Source organism: Oryctolagus cuniculus, chromosome 1 (genome assembly GCF_051225735.1).
Source record: "Oryctolagus cuniculus isolate XC-2025 breed Fujian yellow rabbit chromosome 1, ASM5122573v1, whole genome shotgun sequence".
In the NCBI taxonomy this organism is placed as follows: Eukaryota; Metazoa; Chordata; class Mammalia; order Lagomorpha; family Leporidae; genus Oryctolagus; species Oryctolagus cuniculus.
Genome location: NC_142867.1, coordinates 233538432 through 233563637, shown reverse-complemented (window position 1 = coordinate 233563637; position 25206 = coordinate 233538432). Strand labels below are relative to the sequence as shown.

The 25206-nt window shown below is 54.8% G+C and overlaps 1 protein-coding gene across 10 annotated transcripts in view; it reads right to left on the bottom strand.

Annotated features, from left to right (window-relative positions):
* The window catches only part of FUBP3 (far upstream element binding protein 3), a 49907-nt gene extending 26390 nt beyond the window's left edge, over positions 1-23517 (bottom strand). For 6 of the 10 annotated variants that reach the window (XR_016225987.1, XM_051840795.2, XM_051840797.2 and 3 more), the window contains exons 1-2: positions 23330-23517; positions 8842-8947 (exon numbers count right to left, since the gene is read on the bottom strand). Coding sequence is in view for 6 of the 10 variants with exons in the window: in XM_051840795.2 (XP_051696755.1) it covers positions 8842-8947; positions 23330-23413 (190 nt within the window). In the remaining 4 variants the exon portion in view is untranslated. Of the gene's footprint in view, positions 1-876; positions 1147-8633; positions 8756-8841; positions 8948-23329 lie in introns of those variants that run through there. The other 4 variants (XM_089321410.1, XM_089321407.1, XM_089321412.1 and 1 more) reach the window with 4 other exon arrangements.
* Positions 23518-25206: the final 1689 nt, after the last annotated feature.

The following is a 25206-nucleotide window of genomic DNA, read 5'->3' as shown; positions in this document are numbered from 1 at the left end:
CCAACGGGGAGGGGGCACCTAGACCCCCATTCCCACTCTGAGGAGGAGAAAGGCACAGTCCCATCTAGGTGAGGGGTTTGTGCTGCGCCCAAGTGAATGCCCCACCCACCCTGCCCCCCCACCCTTGGCCTTGGGGTTTCAACACTTCCACTCTTCAGCGCTGCTGAAGGTACTAAGTTGCTGTGCTAAGTTCCAGCGATAAAATCCAACAAGACAAGCTTTGTCCTCAAAGAGCTTGGAGTCTAGAGGAGAGAGCAAAGAACCGGGCGATCAGGACAGTGAACCTGGGCTCCAGGGGTAGAGGGCTCATTGGGACCTGTGCCTCACCCACACACACAGTACCTGTCCAAGAGCAACAGAGCGACATTAAGAAGAAAAGTAATCTAAGGCACTATATTCTCAGCATCATGCCTTATTTTCATTTAAGCAGTGGTCATAAAATCCATGGCGGGGTCATTGGATGCAGGGGCCCAAGGACTTGGGCCACCTTCCACTGCTTTCCCAGGCCAGAGCAGAGAGCTGGATCAGAAGTGGAGCAGCCAGGACTCGAACTGGCGCCCATAGGGGATGCCGGCACTGCAGGTGGTGCCTTTATCCGCCACGCCACAGTGCCAGCCCCAGGATCTAAGTACTGGAACCATCATCTGCACCTCCCAAGATGCACAGTAGCAGGAAACTGGCCTGGAAGTAGCGTAGCTGGGACTTGGAAGCAGGCATCCCAGAGCCACTTAGCTGCTGAGCCAAACTCCTGGCAATACCAGTATTTTTCATACTGTGAATTTTTTTTTTTTTTTAAAGATTTATTTATGTGAAAGGTGGGGTTACACAGAGACAGAGGCAGGCGGGGGTGGGGGGAGGAGAGAATGAATCTTCTACCTGCTGGTTCATTTCCCAAATGGGCACAACGGTCAGGGCTGGACCAGATCAAAGTCAGGAGCTTCATCCAGGTCTCCCACGTGGGTGCAGGGGCCCGAGCACTTGGGCCATCTTCTGCTGCTTTCCCAGGTGCATTAGCAGGGAGCTGGATTGGAAGTGGAGCAGCTGGGACTCAAGCCGGTGCCCATGTGGGATGCTGATGCTGCAGGTGATGGCTTAATCCACTAAGCCACAGCGCCAGCCCCTGTATTCACTGATGTATTTGAAAGGCTGAACAACAGGGAGGGAGTGAAAAGAAGGGAGGAGGGGAAGTGAGGGAGACAGAGAATAAGATCAAATTGTTTATTTTTTTTTTAAAGATTTATTTATTTGTTTGAAAGGCAGTTATAGAGAGGCAGAGGCAGAGGCAGAGAGAGAGGTCTTCCATCCGCTGGTTCACTCCCCAGATGGCTGCAATGGCCAGAACTGTGGTGGTCTGAAGCCAGGAGTCAGGAGCTTCTTCTGGGTCTCCCATGCGGTGCAGGGACCCAAGCGCTCAGGCCATCTTCTATTCTTTCCCAGGCCACAGTAGAGAAGTGGAGCAGCCGGGACTTGAACCAGTACCCATATGGCTTTATCCACTACGCCAGTGTCAGCCCCAAGATCAAATCTTCTATCTGCTGGTTCCTCCCCTAAATGCCTGTAATAGCCAGGGTCAGGCCAGGTTGAAGCCAGGAGCCAGGAACTCCTCCTGGGTAGCAGGAACCCAAGTGCCTGGGTCATTGCTTGCCGCCTCCCAGATGCACTAGCAGGAAGCTGGATCAGAAATGGAGGCGGGACTCAATCCTGGGCACTCTGACACGAGACGCATGTGTTCCCAATGACAGCTTTATCTGCTGTGCCATATGCCTGGCTCTGTGATATTCTGAACTTTGAAAATGTAATTCTTAACGAAAATCTCATAATGTAGGCACTATTAGTTCCAGTTCACAGGGAAGAAGACAGAGGCTGGGAGATGGTGAGCAACCTTCCTGGAGTCAGATGGCCAACAGCTGGCAGAGCTGGATTCTCACTTGGATCAGATCTGAGTCCACATTTCCTGCACGACACTGTTACAGCGTAAGAGTGCCAGGTTCAGGCCTCCCTCCTGTCAGCACTCAGGTACGCGGCTTTCCAGACACCACCTACCTCTCCTGACACTAGTTTCCTCATCTATACGTAAGGAGTTTCAACCTCAAGTTCCCTTCTAGTGGCGATCTTGTGTTCTATCCAGGACTCCCCACCCCAGCACTTAATCCCTAAGCCCTGGCAACCACGAATCTGTTCTCCATTCCAAAAACAATATAGAAAGGGGATCAGAGCATGTAATCTTTTGGAATCTGCTTTTTATCTAATTTCCCAGCAATGTTATCGCAATGGTTACACGTGTAAGCAGTTGGTTCCTCTGTACTGCTGAGTAATATTCCACAGGATGGATGAGCCGCCGTTTGCTCAAGCATCCACCTGCTGAGGGACACCTAGGCTGTTCTGAATTGGGGCTGACAGAGGTGAAGACGCGTGAACGAGGTTCTCACCTCCCGGGAGCAGATGTTGAGGAGAGCAGCTGGGGCTGGAAGGAAAGTGCAGGTGGCTCCACAAGACTGCAGAGCTGTTTTGCGGAGAGGTTGCACTACCAAGATGAGCTCTGAAAAGCTCCCTGAGTGAACCCCGAATGCCCCGTCAGGGTGCCAAGCCACGTTGGCTAGCACGTGCCTTACAAGAACTTGGAAAGCACTTGACGACTCAGTCTTTTCCTCAGGTCAACAGTAGCAAAGAATGAAAGAGGCGCTGACTATATGAGTTTGGTCACAACATGGACACTGCAAATTTACAGCATTCATTTCTGGGAACATGTCTACTCTTCCACCAAGGCTAAGCTGTTACCAACTGGCCCATCAGATCACACTCAGCCCAGCCAAGAAAACTCTCGCCCCTTTTTTCCAACTCACACATACGTGAGTGGCCACGCGGCTACCGCTTCGCTTCTTTTCTAAGATTTATTTATTTGAAAGTTAGAGCAATGGACGGGGAAGAGATCTTCCACCCGCTGGTTCACCACCTGAATGCCTGCAATGGCTGAAGCAGAGCCAGGCTACGCCTGGAGCTCCATCTGGGCCTCCCACATGGTGGCAGGAACTCAGGGACTTGGACCATCGTCTTGCTGCCACCCAGGCACATCAGCAGGGAGCTGGACTGCAGGTGGAGGCGGGGCTTGAACCAGGCCCTTCTGTAAGAGATGCGGGTGTCCTGAGGAGCGGCTTACCCCACGGCACCACACTCTAGAATTACCCTGAAATGGAAAGATGGATGAGAGGGAGTGAGGAAGAAAGGAACAGGCAGCGAGGAGGTGGGAGGTTGTGGAGCCTTGGACGTAAGTTGTTGCCTGGATAAAATCAAGACTGGTCCCCTTCTGTGTTTCCTGCCAGCACTACGCTGCTTCCTTAGGCTCTCTCACCTGGAGATCCTGAGCCAGCAGCCCAGGGTGTACCACGAGAAACCAAACGAGGGGAGTCCGCGCACGGGGGCACAGCAAGGACACGGCCCCCCAGCACACACAGAGTTCTCAGGTCCACTTTAGGGAAGAAGTTGGACAGAATCAAAGAGCTGGGAAAGGAGTGCTCCAATCCACCAGCACCACTCACTCCTGCAGCCTGCTGCCGACAACACCCCCGGCTCGCTCCACCCACTGCCGAGAGCAGCTCCCATTCCGGCCGCTCCACTCTCGGGGATTTGCTCTGGTCTTGGCTTTTCACCCCAGCATCCCTCACTATCCTCCATTCAGGAAAGGACCAACATCTCCAAGAGCTGTTTTCCCTTCTCACCAAACAGCACACTCTGGTGCCCACTCAGCAGGAAGAACCTCGGCACTCAGCACCCAGCATCGGTGCCCCTCACCTCTCCTTTTTAAAGTCTGCAATTAAAAAAACCTTTCCCTCCTCCTTGTTTTTCTCCTTCTCTGCCCCATGCCACACGTGCAGAAACATCTTCCTGTAAATGATTCACTGGATGGTACGAACACCCAAGAACGCTCCCTTCTCTCCAAAGGAACCCCCTGAAACTAAGGCTAGAAAGCCTGGCACTGGATCACCAAAGGTGAGTCTGGTAGGGAGGCAGGTGCAGCCTCCAGGTCACCGCAAGGCTGACGGCCCTGCGCCCCAGGGGCAGGAACTCCGCTTTCTTCAAAGTTCTGGTCCCAAGCCACCGTTTACAGAGGGGAGAGGAGTTTGGTTAACCGAAGCGGCACAGGGGTCCACGACTCCTATAACTCTGCCAAGTGGCAAACCAGAAAGGCTGAGCTCCTCGAGCTGTCGGTGGAGGGGAAGCGACAAAGTGGCTTCCACATGTGTCAGCCCGCTCTGGGCTAGCCTTGGGAAATGGCCCGTGTTGCCAGGCAGCCGAGGAGCGGGACGCGTGTTGAAGGAACAGAGCAAGCACAGGAAGGCAGTGTCGGGAGCAGTCGCCTGCGGCGGCTCACTTGGGACCGGGGCTGACGAACTCCTCCAAGGGCCAGCTGCCGGTTCTGGAGGCCGAGCACAACCGTGCTCAGTCGCTTGCGCACGCGCTGTCCCTGGCTACTTCTGCGCTCCAAGGCACAGCTGAGCATTTGGAACACAGGCCCTGCAAGCCTGAAATATTTACTGTGTGGTCCTTTAAGACAAGCGCTAACCCATGATTTAGATGAAATTTAAATTTGCACTTCTAAGCCATCCAACTAATGCCATTCTCTTTAATTTTTTGTTAAAAACTTTATTTTAAAGACGCAGAGACAGATGGGGGAGTGAAGGAAAGGAGTGAGAATGAGGGAGGGGGAGAGAGAGAGAGCTAGAGAGAGAAGTTCACTCCCAAGGAGCCAGGCATGGCTGGGACTGGGGACCCCAGGTCTCCTGGGCGGGCGGCAGAGATGCAACCACTGAGCCGTCACTGCTGCCTGCCAGGAAGCCAAAATGGGGAGCAGAGGCAGGACCTGAAATCAGTCGCTGCATTGTAGGACACAGGTGTCCCACACGGCCCTAACCACCAGGTCAAACACCTCCCCTCCCCCGCCCGCACCTAGTTCTCTCATTCTCTTAAACTTGAAGCTTATTCTCGAGGAAAGTTAACAAATGCTAATTGTAGGATACAAAGGAGAACTTCAGCGTGAAGAGAGTATTCAGTACCGAAAGCCCAAAGGGGACGAGCCATCTCTGCACACGGCACACAGCTAGCAGGAAAGGCAGACGTGGGTCCGGGGCCTGCACACAGCACAGGGGACTTTGCAGGCCTGGGAACTGCCCTTGTACAAAGGGGACAAACGACCACTCCAGAGGTTCAGAGCAGAGCGTGACTGTCCTTCGCTGATGGGCAGGGGTAGGACAAGGGAGATGGAGCAGAGGGAGGCAGGACAACAGCGAAGGGTGGGGCAGGCGTTGGGGTTAAGCTGGCTTCCCAGAGAGAAGCCGCAGTCCCACGGCTCCACTTCTGATCCCGCTCCCTGCTGATGCACCCTGACGCAGCAGCCCAAGTCTGCGCCCTGCCACCCTGTGGGACACCCAGATGGAGCGCCTGCTCCTGGCTTCGGCTGTGGCCTTCTGGGGAATGAACCAGGGGATGGAAGATCTCTGTCTCTGCCTCTCTAAATCTTTTTAAAGGGGGAGGGGGAGAGTGAAGAGAGAGGCTGGTGGCACCGCAGCTGGACACCGAAGGGAGGGAACAGATGGGTGGAGACAGGGCTCTCTGAGAAGTCCCGCCAGTTCTCACTCGGCCCTCAAGGCCAAGTCCACGCTGCGATGGGGGGTGCAGTTCCGGAAGAGCAGGCAGGGAAGACCCGGAGTTCCTGGTCACCGGAACTGTCACTGGGCTTGGAGCAGAGGAACAGAACTGGTCAGACTGGCCCCAGCTGTGGCACGGGGAAAATTCCGGATGGAAAAGGCGCCACAGTTGAGAGCAGAGAGGGGTGCCAAGACTGTCAGAAAGCAGACTCACGCCGAAGACGCTGACGACTGATCCGAAAGACTGTCAGAAAGCAGACTCACGCCGAAGACGCTAACGACTGATCCGAAAGACTGTCAGAAAGCACGGACTCACGCCGAAGACGCTGACGACTGATCCGAAAGACTGTCAGAAAGCAGACTCACGCCAAAGACGCTGACGACTGATCCGAAAGACTGTCAGAAAGCAGACTCACGCCGAAGATGCTAACGACTGATCCGAAAGACTGTCAGAAAGCACGGACTCACGCCGAAGACGCTGACGACTGATCCGAAGCTGCCAGGCAGCGGGGTGGCTGCTCTTCCCAGGCACCAGGCAGCCTGTGAAAGCCGGCTCGTGCCGGGTCCCACACAGGCCCGGGGACCAGCCACACGGCCACCCCCTGGCACTCAACTCACCAAAGCCTTTCTGCGCCAGGAACAATCTCCCCTAGGCTCAGCACTTAGCACGCTGTGTAGCGCTCCGTGCACATAGTCTCCATGTCTGGATAAACCCCATGTGAAGGGTCTTCTACTTCATTTCAGAGCTGCAGTATTTTTAAAGAGACCCAAGAAACACCTCCAAAAAGTTTCCAGGGGACTGAACTTTAACCGCCTGAAGGTTACAGAACTCTGCTTCGCAGGAAAGGTAGAGAGTTCACATTGCTAAAGAAGTGATCCGGTGAGTGTCTCTCAGAACACCCACGCCAAACCAAACAGACCCAACTGCCACGCGCTGGGGTGCCGGGCCTCGGGCCTCCTGTTCTGTAGCTGCTTTTCCAAGCAGGAGCAGCGAGACCGTGAGCGCTGGAGGGCGGTCAGGGAGCCAGGAGCACCTCTCCCTCGACAAGCTGCGCCCATTCATGTGTTCAGTTTCCGCAGAGAGCAAACCTGGCAGGGGGCAGGCGATGAGGCGAGGCTGTGGCAGCCCCAACCACCCGGGGATCGTGCTGAGCTCAACCCTGAACTCCACAGGCACAGAGAGAAAGGGAGGGCTTGCCCAACTCTGACAGTTACACAGGGCCCACGAGGAGAGAGGACGCGGCCGTGCTGGGGAGAGGCCTCGCGTGCTGTGGGGCAGGAGCGTGGGCACAGCACGCAAGGCGGCTGTTTGGCATTCCCCTACTGTCGGCCTTCAGAGCGAGTAGCACAAAGAGAAACCATGTTCATTTTCCGTTTCTAAGGATGTGAGTCCCCAAGGGCAAACAGGCAAAGACCTGTGGCTATCGAAACCAACTGACCTGGGGCCGGTGCTGTGGCGTAGCGGGTAAAGCCAACGCCTGCAGTGCCAGTATCCCATGTGGGCACGGTTCGAGTCCCAGCTGCTCCACTTCTGATCCAGCTCTCTGCTACAGCCTGGGAAAGCAGCAGAAGATGGCCCAAGTCTTTGGGCCCCTGCACCCGTGTGGGAGACCTAGAAGAAGCTCCTGGCCCTGGCTTTAGATCGGTGCAGCTCTGGCCATTGTGGCCAACTGGGGAGTGACCCATCAGATGGAAAATCTCTCTCTCTCTCTCTCTCTCTCTCTCTCTCTGCCTTTCCTTCTCTGTGTAACTCTTTCAAATAAATAAATAAATGAATGAATCTGAAAGAAAACAGCAGACTTGTGGACAACAGACTTGTGGATGAGCCTGGCTGAGGTGGCCCGCTGCCCAGTTCTCTCCAGTGAGCTCGGAGCCCCTGACTGATTTCTTTTGCAAGGGCGTGCGGAGGAGCGATGGCAGAGCACCCGCAGAGCGGCACTGGCTGGCAGCCCCCGCTCACTGCACACACACGCTCCAGCACTTCGACTCCATGCAGCAAAGGAAAGCAGCCTAAATGACTTGTGAAGCGTATTGATCGCTATTTCTGGAAACACCGGCCGCAGAGACACTGCCCATTAATAAGATCTGTGCTCAGAGCCAGACAACTTAGTTGCATTTTTACATTGAGGTCCCATAGGAGGAACCAAAAGCATGGCTGCCCTGAAAGGTAAAAAGGTTACTTCGCTTTACGGCTTTCTGATGAGGCAAAGACACAGACAGCACAGTCAGTCATATTTGGCCTAAGAAACCACTAACACCAGTCAAAAGCTTCGAGAGCACAGTTTTGGAGCAGCCGTTTTAAAGGTTACCTCGGTGTGTGATCAATGAACAGCTACTAGCAGACAAGAATATTTAAATGAGTGCTATCCCCTTAAAACAATTACTCCAAAAAGGCTTCCACATCTAAAAACAACAGTCAGCTCCTCTTGTAGAATTCCCAAAGTAATCAGAGAAATCAGTCATGTCAAATTCTGTTTTTCCTATGTGCACAGAATATGGGTTTTTTGTTACACAATTCTACAGTGAATTTTTCATTGCATGCCACAGAAATGTGTGCACACGTACACGACGGGGTGCTATGCTGGTGCACGGGAGAGGACAGCGGCCTGCTGGCCACGTGCACGTCACCGTGTGCCACAGTGACGCTCTGCAGGAGACGACACGCGACAGCCAGTCCCAGCTCTTCTAGAGGACTCAGACTCTCCGGGGACGCAGCAGTGTGTGCAAAGCAACCAACAAAACAATGAATGAATGAACAAACAGAAGCAAACGGATGCTTCTAAAAAGAACCTGTCGTAGACAGGACAGGCTGTGCAAAAGCCACTGTTCTCGTTGCCTTTTAGGGCAAGAGGCAGCCACCACATAGCTCTGCCTGGGAACGGGCGGGCGCTCCTACTCTCACACGTGCACCGGGGAACTGAGGCCAAGCCAAGCAGCGCTCTCCAGCAGGCCAGCTGACTTCCAAGCAGATGCTGGGGGCCAAGTCTTTACCTAACAGCCCAGGTGAAGCGCCTCCTGTGCTATCGCGGCAAACAGGAAGAAATGCTGGAGAACTGCTGAGGAAACCATTCTAATTCTTCCCCTCACTGTTCTCCTGAGCGACGTCTGAGAGGCTGTTAAGGAAATGGCTGACAGAGATTCAGAGCTAACTGGCAGGTTCAGCACCGTCTGAGAGGCAAAGATATTTACAGCAACTTACCTCCGTCGTCCACGGGCTTTTTCTGCACTCCATAGCCATACACTGAGGGGTCGACGAGAGGTGTGGAATTATTCAAGTGAGGAATGGAGTCAATTTTAGCAGCAATCTACAGAGAGAATCAGAAGTAAATACTCAGTAACAAATCACAGCTCTGTGTCCGGGGAAGACAAGCGTCCTGGCTGACGGGCGCTATCCCACTTTCCCGACCACAGCACAGCACGGCGACGTCATGACCAGACGAACGCTCCTCACTGCTCAGCGAGTCTTCCTTTGGCCTTCTAACTGCGTCTTTAGAATTAAATACTCCCAAAGACACGCCTTGTACAGGCACAGGAGTGTTTCCCAGGAGTCACATCGCAGACAGCTGTGTCAAAGTGAAGGACGGGCAGGCCTGCTTCAGGAGAACTTTGTCCAAAGGGGTTCAGCTCCTTTTTTTTTAATTTAAAAAAAGATGATTTATTTATTCATTTGAAAGGCAGAGGTACAGAGAGGCGGAGGCAGAGAAAGAACGGTCTTCCATCTGCTATTTCACTCCCCAAATGGCCGCAACGGCCGGAGCTGCACCCATCTGAAGCCAGGGTCAGGCGCTTCTTCTGCGTCTCCCATGCAGGCGCAGGGGCCCAAGGATTTGGGCCATCTTCCACTGCTTTCCCAGGCCATAGCAGGGAGCTGGATCAGAAGTGGAGCAGCCAGGACTCGAACCGTGCCCATATGCAGGTGGCAGCTTTACCCACTATACCACAGTGCCAGCCTCTCAGCTCCTTTTAAAAGTATTCCCTTAAGCCACAAATTCCCCCAAGAACACTGAAAAGGCTCTGTTTGCTCGAGAGTGACGACTCTCTAGGAATATACCCATCCTTGTGACTTTAACGTCCACAGATGATGTGACCTACAGAGACAGAAAATGGCAAGCTGCTTGTCATGGGAGTGTCCAAACCACGGCAGAACTGACTCTTGTACTGGAGAAGGGGAGATACCCCTTGGGAACTAGTTCAACCTTTAGTCTTTGCTACCAAAGATCTGAACATAGCTCTGAACAAACTTCCCCCAAAAGCCCGATGGTTTGCAGGACCTAACTTACCCATCACTGTTTTTCTCACAGGAACTAAACGTCCCCCAGTTATGGTCAAAGACAGTGTATGTGGGGAGAGGGAGGGGTTGTCAAGGGGGCAGCCAACACAGCTGTCCCAAGAGCAAAGTCTCAGTGCTGGGGCTGAGGCCATCCAAATGTGTCTGGACACTTCAGAGGCTTTTTGACCAAAATAAAGCATCCTAAACAAATACCAAGCAAAGAAGATCATGACAGCAAACCAAACGCAGGCTTCAATCCATTTACTAGTCCTGCGATGATGGGCAGGTCTATTCTCTCTGCAGAAGGCCCCCAGGTATAACACCACTGGTTTCACAGTTTTTGACAGGATAATAAAAGATCCCAAATGCAAAGGGACTCTAAGATCAGAGAGCACTTCACAAATGCCAGGGTGTAACGCATGGAGATCTCCCCAGCCAGCACCAAGAACCCACTGCAGGGCTCTGGTCAAGGCACTGGGCAAGACAAGCAGGCCCTGCTCTCCTGGAGTCACAGGGCAAACAAGGCCATCAACGACCGGTCATCTCAGGTGCAAAGGCCCTGAGGCAGAAGCAAGCTCGGTAGGTATGAGCTTGGAAGGCAGAAGTCAACACTGCTGGAATGGAAGGAGCCGTGTGCAGTTGCTGTAGAGCTTGCGGGTCAGAGTCAGGAGCTGGACTTTGTGGAAAGGCTGACCTTCGGGGGGAGGGAGGAGGGTGCTGTGGCGCAGCAGGCAAAGCCGCTCCTGTGCTGCCAGCATTGCATATGGGCGCTGGCGGAGTCCCGGCTGCTCCACTTCTGACCCAGCTCCCTGCTAATGTGCCCGGGGAAGCAGCAGACGGCTCAAGTGCTTGGGCCCCTGCACCCACGTGGGAGACCCAGAAGCCACAATACATCACAAAGCCAGCCCTGACCACTGGCTTTTGTAATGAAGGCACTGTTGGCAAGTCACCATACTGGCCGTGGTGGCCTCTGCACGTCCACGGCGCAGCTGAGAGCTACCCAGAGGACACAGTGCCAAGGCCTACGTGCAACACCTCCTGCGTGGACCGTGAAAGACAGCCTGCCCACCCCCTCGACAGGGCTCGAGAGGACACAGCCTGGACGGGTGCTGCAGAAACCCGTTTTATTCTTCTAGTAAATAATTCTAAGCTGGCCTGCTGTAGAAACCCACCTCCCCTGTGCACGCCTCAGGGCAAGGATTCACTTGCTCTAAAACAGAACACGGCACACATCTTGCCAAACAGCCTTCTCCGAGGACCTGCGATGCTGCCCGTCTGTCCTGGATGAGCCTGCGGGGCTGGCTACTGACTTTACTTGCAAAAGCTGCCCTGCAGGGTACAGCTGGTGAGGGGCAGACCCTTCCAGCACGAGGGCTTCCAGCAGCACTGGCCAGCTGCTTATTAAAGATGACCCGAACACTCCTAGCAGACAGCGAAGACGACTCAAAGAGGTGGGTAAAGGGGCTTATGATTCCCAGTGGAGTCTCCAACCGCTGTGTATCACAAACTCCGCTCCTAAGCATGACCCCACCCCACCCCCCACCCCCGCCTTCTGATGACGCTTCTGGCCTTCCAGACTCTTCCCTTTCCTTCTAAAGGAGCTAAAATGCACTTGAGTCCTTGGCCTCCCTCACAATTTACATGATAGTCTCCTATCTTGCTGGGATGTCACTTTTTCCCAAAGCCAAGGTGCTGGAAGTATTAAAACAGCCCCTCCGTGCCCCGAATAAATCAACAGGAAACCTTGAGATGAGACTGAGGCTTTCAGCAATGTTCTTTTCCTTTTCTCTCTTCCTTCCTTCCTTTCTTTTTAAAAGATTTATTTTATTTAATTCAAAGAGTTACAGAGAGAGGTAGAGACAGAGAGAGTTCTTCCATCTGCTGGTTCTCTCCCCAAATAACTGCAATGGTCAGAGCTGCGCCGATCCAAAGCCAGGAGCCAGGAGCTTCTTCCAGGTTTCTCACCAGGGTGCAGGGGCCCAAGGACTTGGGCCATCCTCTGCTGATATCCCAGGCACATTAGCAGGGAGCTGGATTGGAAGTAGAACCGGGACTCAAACTGGCTTTAACCCACTGTGCCACAGTGTCAGCCCCCAGGGATGGTCTTAATTCATGCTTATTTCAGTCATTCGGTCATCTCTAATTTGGGAAAAATCTCCAGGAGGGGTAGCACTGCAGGCAGCCAACTGCATTGGAAGGCTGGCTACAGAATGTTACTAAGCTACCCTTACCACATACACACCATGTACACTGACACTACAGGATACATTATGTTACAGTCTACTCTAAGAAAAAATGCATGCCTTTACCCTTACAAATGCAACTTTGTTCCAGGAAATCATTTTAAATATGTGAGAATTAAAACTGAACAAGTGCTTACCTTGTGCGAGGCACTGTGCTAAGTGTCTTTTAAATATGCTATATGCTATTCCTTATAATGATTCTCTAGGAGGGTGGTATTATTTCCATTAATATTTTAAAATTTACTTATTTATTTGCAAGGCAGAGTGTCAGACAAAGAAACAGAGAATGCACTCCTATCTGCTGCTTCACTTGTTCAATGCCTGTAATGGCCAGGGTCGGGAGTCAGGAATTCAATCTAGGTCTCCCACGTGGGTGGCAGGTACCCAAATACTTGATCCACCACCTGCTGTCTCCCAGGCTGTGCGTCATCAGGAAGCTAGAACTGGGACATTGCTGGGACTCCAACACAGGCATTCTGACATAGGATACAGGTGTCCCAACCAGTGTCTTCAACTGCTGGGCCAAACACCCACCCATCTACACTTCTTGCAAGTTTGTTTGTTTTTATTTGAAAGGCAGAGACAGTCAGCAAGCATACTTCCAGACATTCGTTCTACCCCCCCCCCCACACCCAAATACCCACAGCAGCTGGGGCTGAGCCAGGCCTGGCAGAAGCCAGCAACTCCACCCAGGGCCCCCGCGTGGGTGGCAAGGACTTGAGCCATCACTGGCAACCTCACAAGATGCTCATTAGCAGGATCACAGCTGGGTCTGGGTTGGAAGCAGGACTGCTTTTGGATGCAGGTGTCTCAAGGGCTGCCTGACTCAGGCCCCCTGACCCTCTATTTACTTATCAAGACAAGAAAAACAGGCTCAGGGAAGCCTGTTGTGCCCAGTCACTTTCTTGGTTTGTTTTAAAGACTTATTTATTTGAAAAGCAAAGTTACAGAGAGTGATAGAGATAAGGAGGGAGGGAGGGAAAGAAGGACAGGGAGGGAGGGGAAGGGGGGAGAGAAAGGAGGGAGGGAGGGAGGGAGAGAAAGGAGGGAGCTGGATTAGAAGCTGAGCAGCCAGGATTGTAACCAGCACCCATATGGATGCTGGCATGCTGGGAGGCAGCTCAACCCACTGTGCCACAACACTGGCCCCAGTCACCCATTTTCCAAGTGGCAGAAACAGTATTTAAACCTAGGCACCCCTGGGCTGGTGCTGTGGCGAAGCGGGTGAAACTGCCGCCTACAGTGCCGGCATCCCATTTGGGTTCCCGTTCGAGTCCCAGCTGCTCCACTTCTGATCCAGCTCTCAGCTATGACCTGGGAAGGCAGTAAATGATGGCCCAACTCCTTGGGGCCCCGCACCTGCATGGGAAGCCCAGAAGAGGCTCCTGGCTTTGGAACGGCCCACCTCTGGCCATTGTGGCCATTTAGGGAGTAAACCAGCGGATGTAAGAGCTCTCTCGCTCTCTCCGACTCTGTATAACTCTGCCTTTCCATAAATAAATAAATCTTACAAAAAACAAAAACAAAAACAAACAAAAAATAAACCGAGGCCCCTGACTAGAGCACATGCTCTTAACTACTAAGCAAACGCCCCTTCCTCCACCAATGGGTTCATGTCTCAGTTCCCAAGGCCTTACACTTACTGGCGAGTGATTCCCAGAATCCTACACGGCAGCTGCTCATGGGAAGGAAGATACTACCCTCAGTCCCTAATGGTGTGGGCCCAAGACAAGCGTCACGAGGCCAGGCTGCTGCCACAGAGCCAAGGCCACTGCAGCACGACCTGGAGGGGACTCCAGCGCAGATTTTCCCCCACAAGACTCACTCCCTTCCCTTCTGAGGGTAGGCAAATGGGTTATCTCACTACCTGTGCTATTTTAAGCACACTGATAGAGATGGAAAATAAATCCACGCCACAGACACTTAGCCTCCACTGCCAGAAGTTAGCAAAAACGGGGAGGGGGAGGGGAGCACTGAGCCAGGGATCAGTCAGAGTCCTGGTCTCCAGCCAGCTCTTCCAGTGGGTGACCTTGGACAAGATCCTCAAGGACCCTGCTCTTTGGTGTCTTCACCTGCGAAGCGCGAGGGCAGACAAGCCCCGTGTCTCCGAGGAAGGACACACGGGCAGCCTGGGGCTGAGCACGTTTAAACTTGCACATCCGCCCGCTGTCCTCACGGTTAGCTTTTTTTGTTTGTTTTTGACAGGCAGAGTGGACAGTGAGAGAGAGAGACAGAAAGGTCTTCCCTTGCCGTTGGTTCACCCTCCAATGGCCACCACAGCCGGTGTGCTGCGGCCGGCGCACCGTGCTGATCCGAAGCCAGGAGCCAGGTGCTTCTCCTGGTCTCCCATGGGGTGCAGGGCCCAAGCACTTGGGCCATCCTCCACTGCACTCCCGGGCCACAGCAGAGAGCTGGCCTGGAAGAGGGGCAACCGGGACAGAATCCGGCACCCCGACCGGGACTAGAACCCGGTGTGCCGGCGCCGCAAGGTGGAGGATTAGCCTATTGAGCAGCGGCGCTGGCCCACGGTTATATTCTATGTAGGCAGTTTTCCACTTAGGAGCCTGGCTTAGTTTCTTTTTTTTTTTTTTTTTTTTTTTTTGACAGGCAGAGTTAGACAGTGAGAGAGACAGAGAGAAAGGTCTTCCTTCTGTTGGTTCACCCCCCAAATGGCCACTACAGCTGTCGTGCTGCGCTGATCCGAAGCCAGGAGCCAGGTGCTTCTCCTGGTCTCCCATGGGGTGCAGGGCCCAAGCACTTGGGCCATCCTCCACTGCACTCCCGGGCCACAGCAGAGAGCTGGCCTGGAAGAGGGGCAACTGGGACAGAATCTGGCGCCCCAACCAGGACTAGAACCTGAGGTGCCAGTGCCGCAGGCGGAGGATTAGCCTAGTGAGCTGCAGCGCCGGCCGTGGCTTAGTTTCCTTTTAAAAATTACTCTAAACATATGTACATTTTATAAGGTTAAGCAAATAGTAAACTGAGGGTTTACTGGTATGGCAAGGAAAGATCATAGAGCTGGTACACAAACCACACAAGTTAGAAATTGAATTTTTCTCAGCGCACATTTTCAAGACTAAAATTCTCTGACAACAGGTTTTACCATCAAAGTAGTTAACTTCATAAATCCAAGAATGTCCCATTTATGGACACCCCGACATGGTCACACCTATTGTAATTTCGCACCAAGCGGAAGCAGACAAAGCCACCCGAACACCGTATTCTACCTGTGCCACTCTGGATCTCATACACTCGGCAAGGTCAACCCTCACCCCAGCACCCCCAGGGAGCAGGGGCCAAACTTTCCCAGAACGTGCGCTCTGCAGCCGCCAGAGAGGCTCCGCCAGGAGAACACACAAGTGGGACAGGAAGTTGGCTCCCCATGGCAGGAGGGGACGGCACGTGGCCAGGAGAGCAGAGGCCGGCAGCGAGGAGCAAGCCGCAGTCCCGGCCTGCTACCTAGCACGCCGCGCAGGGGACTGCGTTTTGTCAATGTGACGGCACCTAAGGGCCTGAGCCTCACTCCTGCGGGGTCTGGGGCAGGTCAGCCTAGAATTGTATCCACAAGGTCACCAAAGATAACAAATGTAACACACCCAGGACCACGGGGCACCAGTAAGAATGCAGAAATGCTTGCTATTTTAACCTTTCATTGAAGAACAACAACAACACAAGAAGGAACACGACCCGAGTTCACAGCTTGCTGCGATTCCATCAACTCCGATGCCTACACAACCAGCACCTGACGTCTGCCCCGCACCTCCTCGAGGGACCACCCCACCAAGGGTAACCCCCGAGTGTTTCATATCGAGCTACTGTTTGCAAAATTGCTACTATCATCCACAGATGCCACATCACAGACGATGAGATGAAGGTGAGGCTTCAAGTTAACTGTAACTGCCACCAGACGGCAGTACCCGCGGAGAACTCTGCGGCTGTCATCAGAGAGGACATAAATGAGAACCCTTGCTTGGCACCAGCACAACACGGGCTGAGTGAACGACAGCTATTGTCACCAGAGATGAGGCCCCGGCCGACTCTGCCCTAGTTGCTGGCATTCTCCGGAACAAGGAATTCTGTGACGGCTGAGCAAGAGGCCAGCTCTTCTCAGAAGCTGATCGCCTCACACTACCCGCGCTGGGGCACAACCAAGCGCTCCGTTTCTCACTGGAAAGTACTCTAGAAACCACCTCGAAACAGCATAACCTCACTGAGGAAGTTCCCGTGTGGGACATCCACCTCCCTGCCTCCCGGAGTCTTGAGAGGTGGGCCTGTCTCAAGCATTCTGTACCCTTAAGACAAAAATTCCTTAAGAGGTCCATTTTCTTAAGAAGTAATTTTTTTTTTTTTTTGACAGGCAGAGTTAGACAGTGAGAAAGAAAGAAAGGTCTTCCTTTTCCGTTGGTTCACCCTCCAATGGCCGCTGCAGCCGGCGCGCTGTGCCGATCCAAAGCCAGGAGCCAGGTGCTTTCTCCTGGTCTTCCATGCAGGTGCAGGGCCCAAGCACTTGGGCCATCCTCCACTGCACTCCCAGGCCACAGCAGAGAGCTGGACTGGAAGAGGAGCAACCGGGACAGAATCTGGCGCCCCAACTGGGACTAGACCCGGTGTGCCGGCGCTGCAGGTGGAGGATTAGCCTAGTGAGCCGTGGCGCTGGCCAAGAAGTAATGTTTTTTAAAGATTTATTTATTTGAAAAGCAGAGGTACATACACACACACACACACACACACACACACAGAGAGAGAGAGAGAGAGAGAATCTTCCATCCGCTGGTTCACTCCCTCGAAGGCTGCAATGTCCGGGGCTGAGCCACGTCGAAGCCAGGAGCTTCGCCCAGGTCTCCCAAGCACTTGGGCCGTCGTCACTGCTCCCCGGTACAGCGAGCAGGGGGCTGGCTCAGAAGCCGAGCAGCTGGGACTTGCCTGTCACTCATGGGATATCGCTGTCCATAGGTGGGGACTTTAACCTACTGAACCACAGCGCTGGCTCCACGGTCGTCTTTAAAAAGTCAAAGAAAAACTCCCCTCATGCATACCACAATGCTTGGCATACAGACGGTGCTCATTACACATTCACTACATCTAGAGCGGATGCAGAGAAGCCCATCTGCAGGCAAAGCTGCAGCGATGCGCTGAGCTCGCGGCGGCAGTGCTGGTCCAGGCGGGGTCCCCACCACAGGCCCTCCTGACGAGCTGCCCGTGGGCGTTACCTCCTGCGGTCCACTGAATCCCACCAGCGTCTCTTGGACATGTTGTTCAAGAATTCTGCTGCAGTCCCCCGCTGCGGGGGAACACTACTCCACCACCTCTGCAAAGGAACCAAGTCTGCAAAACGTGAACACGTCGGTTTGACAACTACCACACTAACCAGGCACGGCCCTCTCGGCAAATACCCCCTTTGGCTCGTTCTTTTAATAAGAAATGAGAATTATAGCCCATCTGGTTGCTGGGAGATCTAATTCTGAAACAAGGTGAAAACCAGCTTCAAACCAGTCTGATGCACCGTGCAGGGCCCAGCACCAAACCAAAGCCACGTGAACGCGGCAGTCCTCAGTGATGGAAGTGATCTGAACCGCAGCGCCACTCCACTCAGGTCCTGCAAATGCTTTCGTAGCATTTGGCACTGAAACAGAAGTGCAGTTCACGACTCCGAAAGACGCCCTGGCCAGTCTTTCCCAGGTGTCTCCATAACTGAAACCCCAGATGCACACATTCTCCACTGGGACCAGCGCCAAGGACTGCACAGCACAGCAGGGGCAGGGAGCCCGACTGGACGTCCACTGGGACAAGATGTGATCAGGCGGCAACAGAAGCAGCACCATCAAGCTTCTCCGGTGGTGGTGGCTAGCCTTGCACTCAGGACACCTGCACCCAACGTGCAACCTGGGTTTGAAGCCTCGCTGGTGCGAACTCGGGAGGCAGCAGTGACGGATGGCTCAAGCAAGTGGGTTCCTGCCACCACCTGGGAGACCTGGACTGCATTCTGGCTCCCAAGTCCCAGCTTGGTCCAGTCCCAGCCATCTGGGGACAGAACTGGCAGATGGAAGATCTATCAAATAAAAAACTCTGCAAAAATTCTAAAGCTCTAGTCAGGGGGTTGGTGCTGTGGCGTAGTGAGCTAAGCCTCTGCCTGTAGTGCCAGCATCATATATGGGTGCCGGTTCAAGTTCCGCCAGCTCCAATTCTGATCCAGCTCTCTGCTATGGCCTGAGAAAGCAGTAGAAGATGGGCCCCTGCACCCACATGAGAGACCTGGGAAAAACTCCTGGCTCTGAATCAGCGCAGCTCCAGTTGTTTGTGGCCATTTGGGGAGTGAACCAGCGGATGGAAGACCTTTCTCTCTGTAACTCTACCTCTTAAATGAATAAGTAATATCTTAAAAATTCCATGTTTTTAAAAAATATTTATTTTATTTATTTGAAAGCATTATAGACAGGCAGAGAAAGAGAGAGAGAGAAAGGTCTTCCATCCGCTGGTTCACTCCTCAGATGGTTGCAATGGCTGGAGCTGCACCAGTCTGAAGCTAGGAGCCAGGAGCTTCTTCCGGGTCTCTCATGTGGGTGTAGGGGCCCAAGGATCTGGGCCATCTTCTACTGTTTTCCCAGGCCATAGCAAAGAGCTGGATTGGAAGAGGAGCAGCCGGGACTCGAACCAGCGCCCATATGGGATGCCAGCACTTCAGGCCGGGGCTTTAACCCGCTGCACCACAGCGCCAGCATCCAAAAATTCTATTTAATAATAATAAAAAAAAATCTAGTCAGATGCAAATGCTGAATATTCATGGGTTTAAAGTGTTGCGACTGTCCACTTCCTCAAGTTTGACCCCTAGAATAAGACTCGGCTTCATGAACAGAGGGCACTGACTTCAGCCAGCTCACTTTTACTGAACCCTGCACTTACAAACTTGTTTGCCCAAGAGCTCCTCTTCATGGAGGACCTACCACAGCTTGCGATCAGAAGCTGGCAAAGGCCAACCTGGCCCAAGGTCATCCGGCCACCGGCAGGAGACACAGACCTCTGACTCTCCACCCAGACTTCTTTGCACTAGAATTAGATGATGGGCTCACAACTGGCAAAGAATCAGGACCAAAGCTGCTCATTGGGCATCCCAACCTTCACCAAGGAGGCGGGGTGAAGGCAGCCCAGAGTCAAGGCGCCTGTGCGGGCAGCAGCTACTCCTGCCCACCACCGCCACACAGGAAGTGGAAGCAGTGTGGCCACACCTTTTCTAGAAAAGCTGGAGTCTCAGTTTCCGCCAACCACTCTAGTTTCTGAGAGCTGGCACCGAGTGGGTCAAACAGAGGACGCCTGCAGACCCACTGTAACCCTGCTCCAGCCCACGGGCTACCAGTTAGGGAACTGTGGTGGAGGTATCTAACAAAACAGACTTCAAAGCAATCCAAAGTTTGCTAGCACCAATGGGCTGTCAGATGGTAAGAAGAGAAGTCTCAGCTACCGCCCAGGAAAGCCAGAGGCATCCAGCGGAATGCATAGCTCGTTTACTATCTACTCTTCAATACCAAACACGAAATTCAGCATTAGCATGTGGTTCCCCAGGTGGGCTCAGTGGCACACCCAAAACTCTTTAACAAGGACTCGCCCTGTGCAGGGCGCTGTACTGGGTCCCACCACAGCAAAGCTCCGGGAGCGGCCCATGGGCCTCCTGCAGCCCCTGGCCGCCTTCAGGCGTCTGAGAAAGCTCACGTGAGCCTGCAGGCAGACGTCGGCCCCTTGTGCCATGCTGAACTGGTCAACCCCTGCTTGTACACAACAGTCTCAGTGAGTGCAAACTAAGCATCTAGACCACCCAGCACGCTCACCTTTGCAGGAGTCAACAAACATTAACAAATGGGCAAAGGCACGAATCTCTCAAGGTGTAGCCAGCAGCCAATCAACGCAGGTTTTCTCCCCCACTGTTAATGGCAGACACACAGTGTTCTCCTAACACTGTGCTTATATACAAAGCACCTCGCACTGCTGAAGTCCACACGGGCCCAGGGTATCCGACAATCATGCCAACTGCTCAGGTTCAAGGCGAGAGGCAGCAGCAGCGGAGGCGCCACACCAACCCCCATCCTCCCCCACTCCCAAATGCCAGCAAAGACAGGTTCCAGGCTGGAAAATCTGTCAAAAGGCCACTTCCTATTGACTCGGCAAGGACTTCCTCGTACCCACTAGGGGCTGAGCCACTGCGTGAAGCTCCATTCATACTTGATTCTAAGTGAACAGAATCCTCTGGCGTTGTGCAATGCAGAGGCGCTGGCTGGGCCTGGATCAACACAGCAGCTTACTGTCCTACAGAGCACTGGGGGCTGGCATCCTCTCCTCTCGAGGTAAGGCCTGGCGACCGCTGACCGGCTTGTGGAAGGCCGTCGGGACCAGCGATGCTCTGTGGTGGCACACGGACCTGTTCCCACGTGCCTGCTGGTACCTGGTGACAGACACAACTACACGAGCAGCAGACTTTCTTGGAACTTGCAAAAATACCTTTAGAAAAACTAAGCAAAACGAGCCACAGTTGTACCTACTCATCCATTATCGCAGTGGGATAGCCGCGACCCAGCCAGTCAGGAGGCAGGTGCAGAGGCCTATCTAACGCTGGGCACACGTCCCACCTGTACTAGGAGGACCCTGTTCCCTCTGCACGAGTTGAAGAAACACTTTACTTTTACTACCAAGCCTGTAACTCTGCAGAACTAGCCATGTCTTTACTTAACGTTTGTTCATTTTCATTTTATGTGGAAAGCAGACACACAGAGCGAGCTACCCCCATCTGGGGGTTTACTCCTCAAATGCCCAAAACAGCCAGCGCTGCACCAGGCTGAAGCTGGGAACCAGGAACTCCAAGCGAATCTCCCAAATGGGCAGCAGGGACCCAGCCACGTGAGCCACTATCTGCTGCCCCCCATGCCGCACAGTGGCAGGAATCCGGCCTGGGAAGCAGAGCTAGAACTTCAACCCAGGAGGCTGACATGGGATGAGCATGTTCCAAGCGGCCCCCATCCCTGCATGCTTTTAACACGCAGCAGATTCAGCTCTTCGGCATTGGGACCGAGTCGGACCACAGTCCTGCTCCCTGCAGAACGGTGTCCATGACCCACGTGTGCCCAACACGAACTCGCTGGACTCCAGACTGCTGGGAAAACATTTAAAGCGTACACAACATCTTCCGAGATTCTCTTTTGATCAGAGGGACCTCACAGCAACAACTGATTCACTTTGCTGGAAAGAGGCCAAAGGCTACGCAAAAGGCTCCAGGGTGCCACAGGGACGCTCCGTGGATTAGCTGCTGGACGCCACGCGGCAGACTGGACAGACACTGCAGGTTCCAACCGCAGCAGGGGCCACTCAGACTCTGCCGGGATCTGCCGGACACACTGAGCACGCCGACGCCTCACTGCTCCCTAACAAACCTGTAAGGGCTCAAAGACTGTTTATGAAGACACGTAAGAGAAGAGAGAGCTTTGAAATCACTCACATAGAGAAACGCAGTCTTTTACTTCTATTTACGTGGGGGAAGTCACGTCTGTACAACATGCTGCGCACACAGCGGTGAAGCCGAGTTTCCTTAAAGATGTCCAAACGACACGGGAGCCTCTGGGTCAGCCCTACCATAAGGCACACAGTATCACAGATTTCTAACACCCCACTCTTGTCCACGCAAATCTGTGGGCTACACCTAACGTTACACACAGACCTGTCTTCTCCTTCGGTCTTTAAAGGCCGTCCAGTCCTTGGAGAAGTGTGGACCTCTGGCTGCTAACACCAGAAGGCACACACCTACGGCCCTGTCTCCACCCAGCTGATTCCTGCTCCGGCCAACAGCATAGCTCAGAGCTGAGCACAATTCCGGGGAGGTTTTCACTGCTAACAGTAAACACCCCTGCTTCAGCAACCCACATGAGGCCAGCGTACGACAGAGGGGCTCCCTCCCGAGCAGGCTGTCCAAGAACACGAGTTCTACCACCAGCGCAGGGAACGCCGTCTTCTCAATGGTTCAAACCGCTCTCTACGTTCAACCACAGGACCCGGGCTCCTCAGGGCGGACTAGACTTCTTCCTGGACACAGCAGGCCAGCAAGGTGACTGTCACACATCAGCACAGAACTGCACACTTGTGTTACAGCCAGAGAACAGGTGCAGGGCCCTGTACCGCAGAGGAGCGGAGGGGGCACTGGAGGGCGTGTCTGTCCATCACAGCCCGCGGGCGGCCCTGGACACTCACTACCGCCCTGCTTGGCACCCAGGCAGTGAGGACCACTCATCAGGTAAGATTCCAGGCGGGACCACAGGCTCGAAGAGTTCTGGGATCCGACAGGACGTCTCGAGGAGCCGGGTATTCGGACCAACAGTGAGTATCTGGGAAACGGGTAGGGCTCCCTCCCTCGGACACTGGGAAGAGATGGAAGTGGAGAACTTCTTCTAGCACAGCGAGTCCTGCGGCTGTCTGTCGGGGATCCAGCAGTCAGTAGTTACAGCCCAACCCTTAATACCATCAGCGCACGCACAATCACACAGCAACGACAGTCAGATGCCAGTCAACAGAGCAAGTTCCGGTATCCCGGCTACCTGATCGGTAAGCCTGACACGAGGTGAAGACGCCTGCCGGGAGGCAGGGAACCGCCGGCGGCAGGGCCCACGCTCGCTGTCCGGGGAAGCGTGCAGCCCCTTGCAACTCTGTCAAAATGCACGACCAAGCCCCACAGTCGGGATGAGCCCCTGTCCTGTTCTCGCCGGCACAGGAAAACGGCTGACACGCGGGACTTCCAGGGCCCGGGACCCCCCGCCCCCAGAACACCCTCGGTTTCTCCCACTCCACCCTCCAAGCATGGTTAAGTCCAAAGACGGCATTTTCCGTGCCCGGACCCTCGGCGGGAGCTCCCCAGCCCCCTGCCCCCACGACCCTCAGCCCGGCCGCGGGGGCGCCCCGGGGCTCCTCTCCCAGCGGCTGCAGGCACCTGGGAGACCCGCCCGACGAGGGTGGGCCCGAGCCCCGCAGCGGCGCCTCGTCCCCTGGCTCCTCCCCGCCGCAGACGCCCCACAGCAAGGCCAGGCCCGGCTGAGGCGTCGGCCCCGGCTGCCTCCCGCCCCCAGGCCCGACCCCCTCTTCCCCGCCCGGCCCGGCCCGGCCCCGCCTCGGACTCTCGTGCTCCCGCCAGCCGGCCGCACCCGTACCTGCCGGACCCGGTGCAGGGCGTCCACGAAGCCCTCGGCCTTCATCCCCACCGGAGCACCTTGCCCCTGCACCAGCTCCGCCATTACCGCCCCCGCCGCCGCCGCCGCCGCCGCCTGTCGGCTCCCCGGTCCGGCCTCCCGCTCCGCTTGGGGACCCGTAGCCGGAAAGGGAAAAGCGCCCCACTTCCGGCGGAAGGGAGGCCGGGACGCCCGGTGCGAGGGGAGCCGCGTCTGCGGGGCGGGGTCTGCAGAGCACGTGACCGCGGCCCGGCCGCAGGCGGGGGCGGGGCCGCGGCGCGGGGGGCGGGGCTCCGGGCGCCCTCCGCGCCGGGTCGCGACCCCGCCCTGCCCCGGGTGCGAGCCGGTGCCGGGCGGACGGCGCTGTCGCCACAGGCCCCTGCGGCTCGGACGTGGGCCGGGGGCTGCCGGCCGCGGGCCGTGGAGACGCTCAGGGAGGAGTGACGGGGCTTTCCTCTGCAGGCCCCCCGAGGAGGCGAGGTTCACTGAAAACCCGACCCCTGGGGTTGCGCTGTGGGGAGCGGGCGCTTGGCACCGGCCGGGTGAGAGCAGAGTGAGGTATGGCGGGCGCGCGACGGCGCCACGAGGGGTTGGCGGCGGCCCGGGGGCTGCCTGGGGACCCCCGGGAGCCGGCCGATGGCCTCCGACACACGCCCCTGCGGTCGGGACCCTCACTGCGCCCGCGCCCCCTGGGTCGGAACGCATTGCGGGATTGCAGCAGGACGTCTTGCCTTAAGTAAATTTTTTTTTAAAGAGTGACTAGATACATATTTTTGATTTTATTTATTTGAAAGGGTTACAGAGACAGAAAAGGAAAGACAGAGGTCTTCCATCCGCTGGTTCCCTCCCTAGATGGCTGCAACGGCCGGAGCTGAGCCGACCCAAAGCCAGGAGCCAGGAGCCACGCGGGTGCAGGGGCCCAAGGACTTGAGCCATCCTCCACTGCTTTCCCAGGCGCGTTAGCAGGGAGCTGGATCAGAAGTGGAGCAGTTGGGACTTGAACCCGCGCCCATATTGGATGCAGGACTAGGGATTAACCCGCCACGCCACGGCACAGGTACAGAGTTTTTAAAGCAAAGTCCAGGACTACACTTGAGCCTTGGAAATGGTTCTTCTGGGGGTCGTCGCTGTGGCATAGCGGGTAAAGTGGCCGCCTACAGTGCCCGCTTCTCATATAGTATGGGCACCAGTTCAGGTCCCAGCTGCTCCACTCCCGATTCAGCTCTCTACTGTGGCCTGGGAAAGCAGTGGAGGATGGCCCAAGTCCTTGGGCCCCTGCACCCGCGTGGAAGACCTGGAAGAAGCTCCTGGCTCCTGGCTTCGGATCAGCGCAGCTCTGGCCATTGCAGCCATCTGGGGAGTGAACCAGTGGATGGAAGACCGACCTCTCTCTCTCTCTCTCTCTCTCTGCCTCTGCCTCTCTAACTCTGCCTTTCATATAAAGTAAATATATTTTTTAAAAGTTGTTCTAAGTAAGAAAACAAAACCCAAGAGAAGTAGCAAGGCCTGGAGTTGGACACCCTGCTTGTTGGCAGCAAGTCCAAATTGGCCTGCCTGTCTGGGTTAACACAGTTGCTCACGTGTTTAACGTGTACCAAGCCCTCTGGTGCCAAGGGTTGGGTTTTATGAAGGGCTGAGTCGCTGAGTGTTTTATACCCGAGTTGAGTTGGGAAGGAAGATGGGCGCCAAGCTGAGGAGATGAGGAAGAGAATCCATTGACTTCTCTTGATGACCCCCACCCGCCGACACGGGGTGAGCTCCGGGCGGGGGAAGAAATCTGAGAAACTCCTGGCCGATCGCCAAAGTGCGCTTTTTGGTTGTTTTCATTAATGACTTCACTCTCGGACTGTGGATTTCTT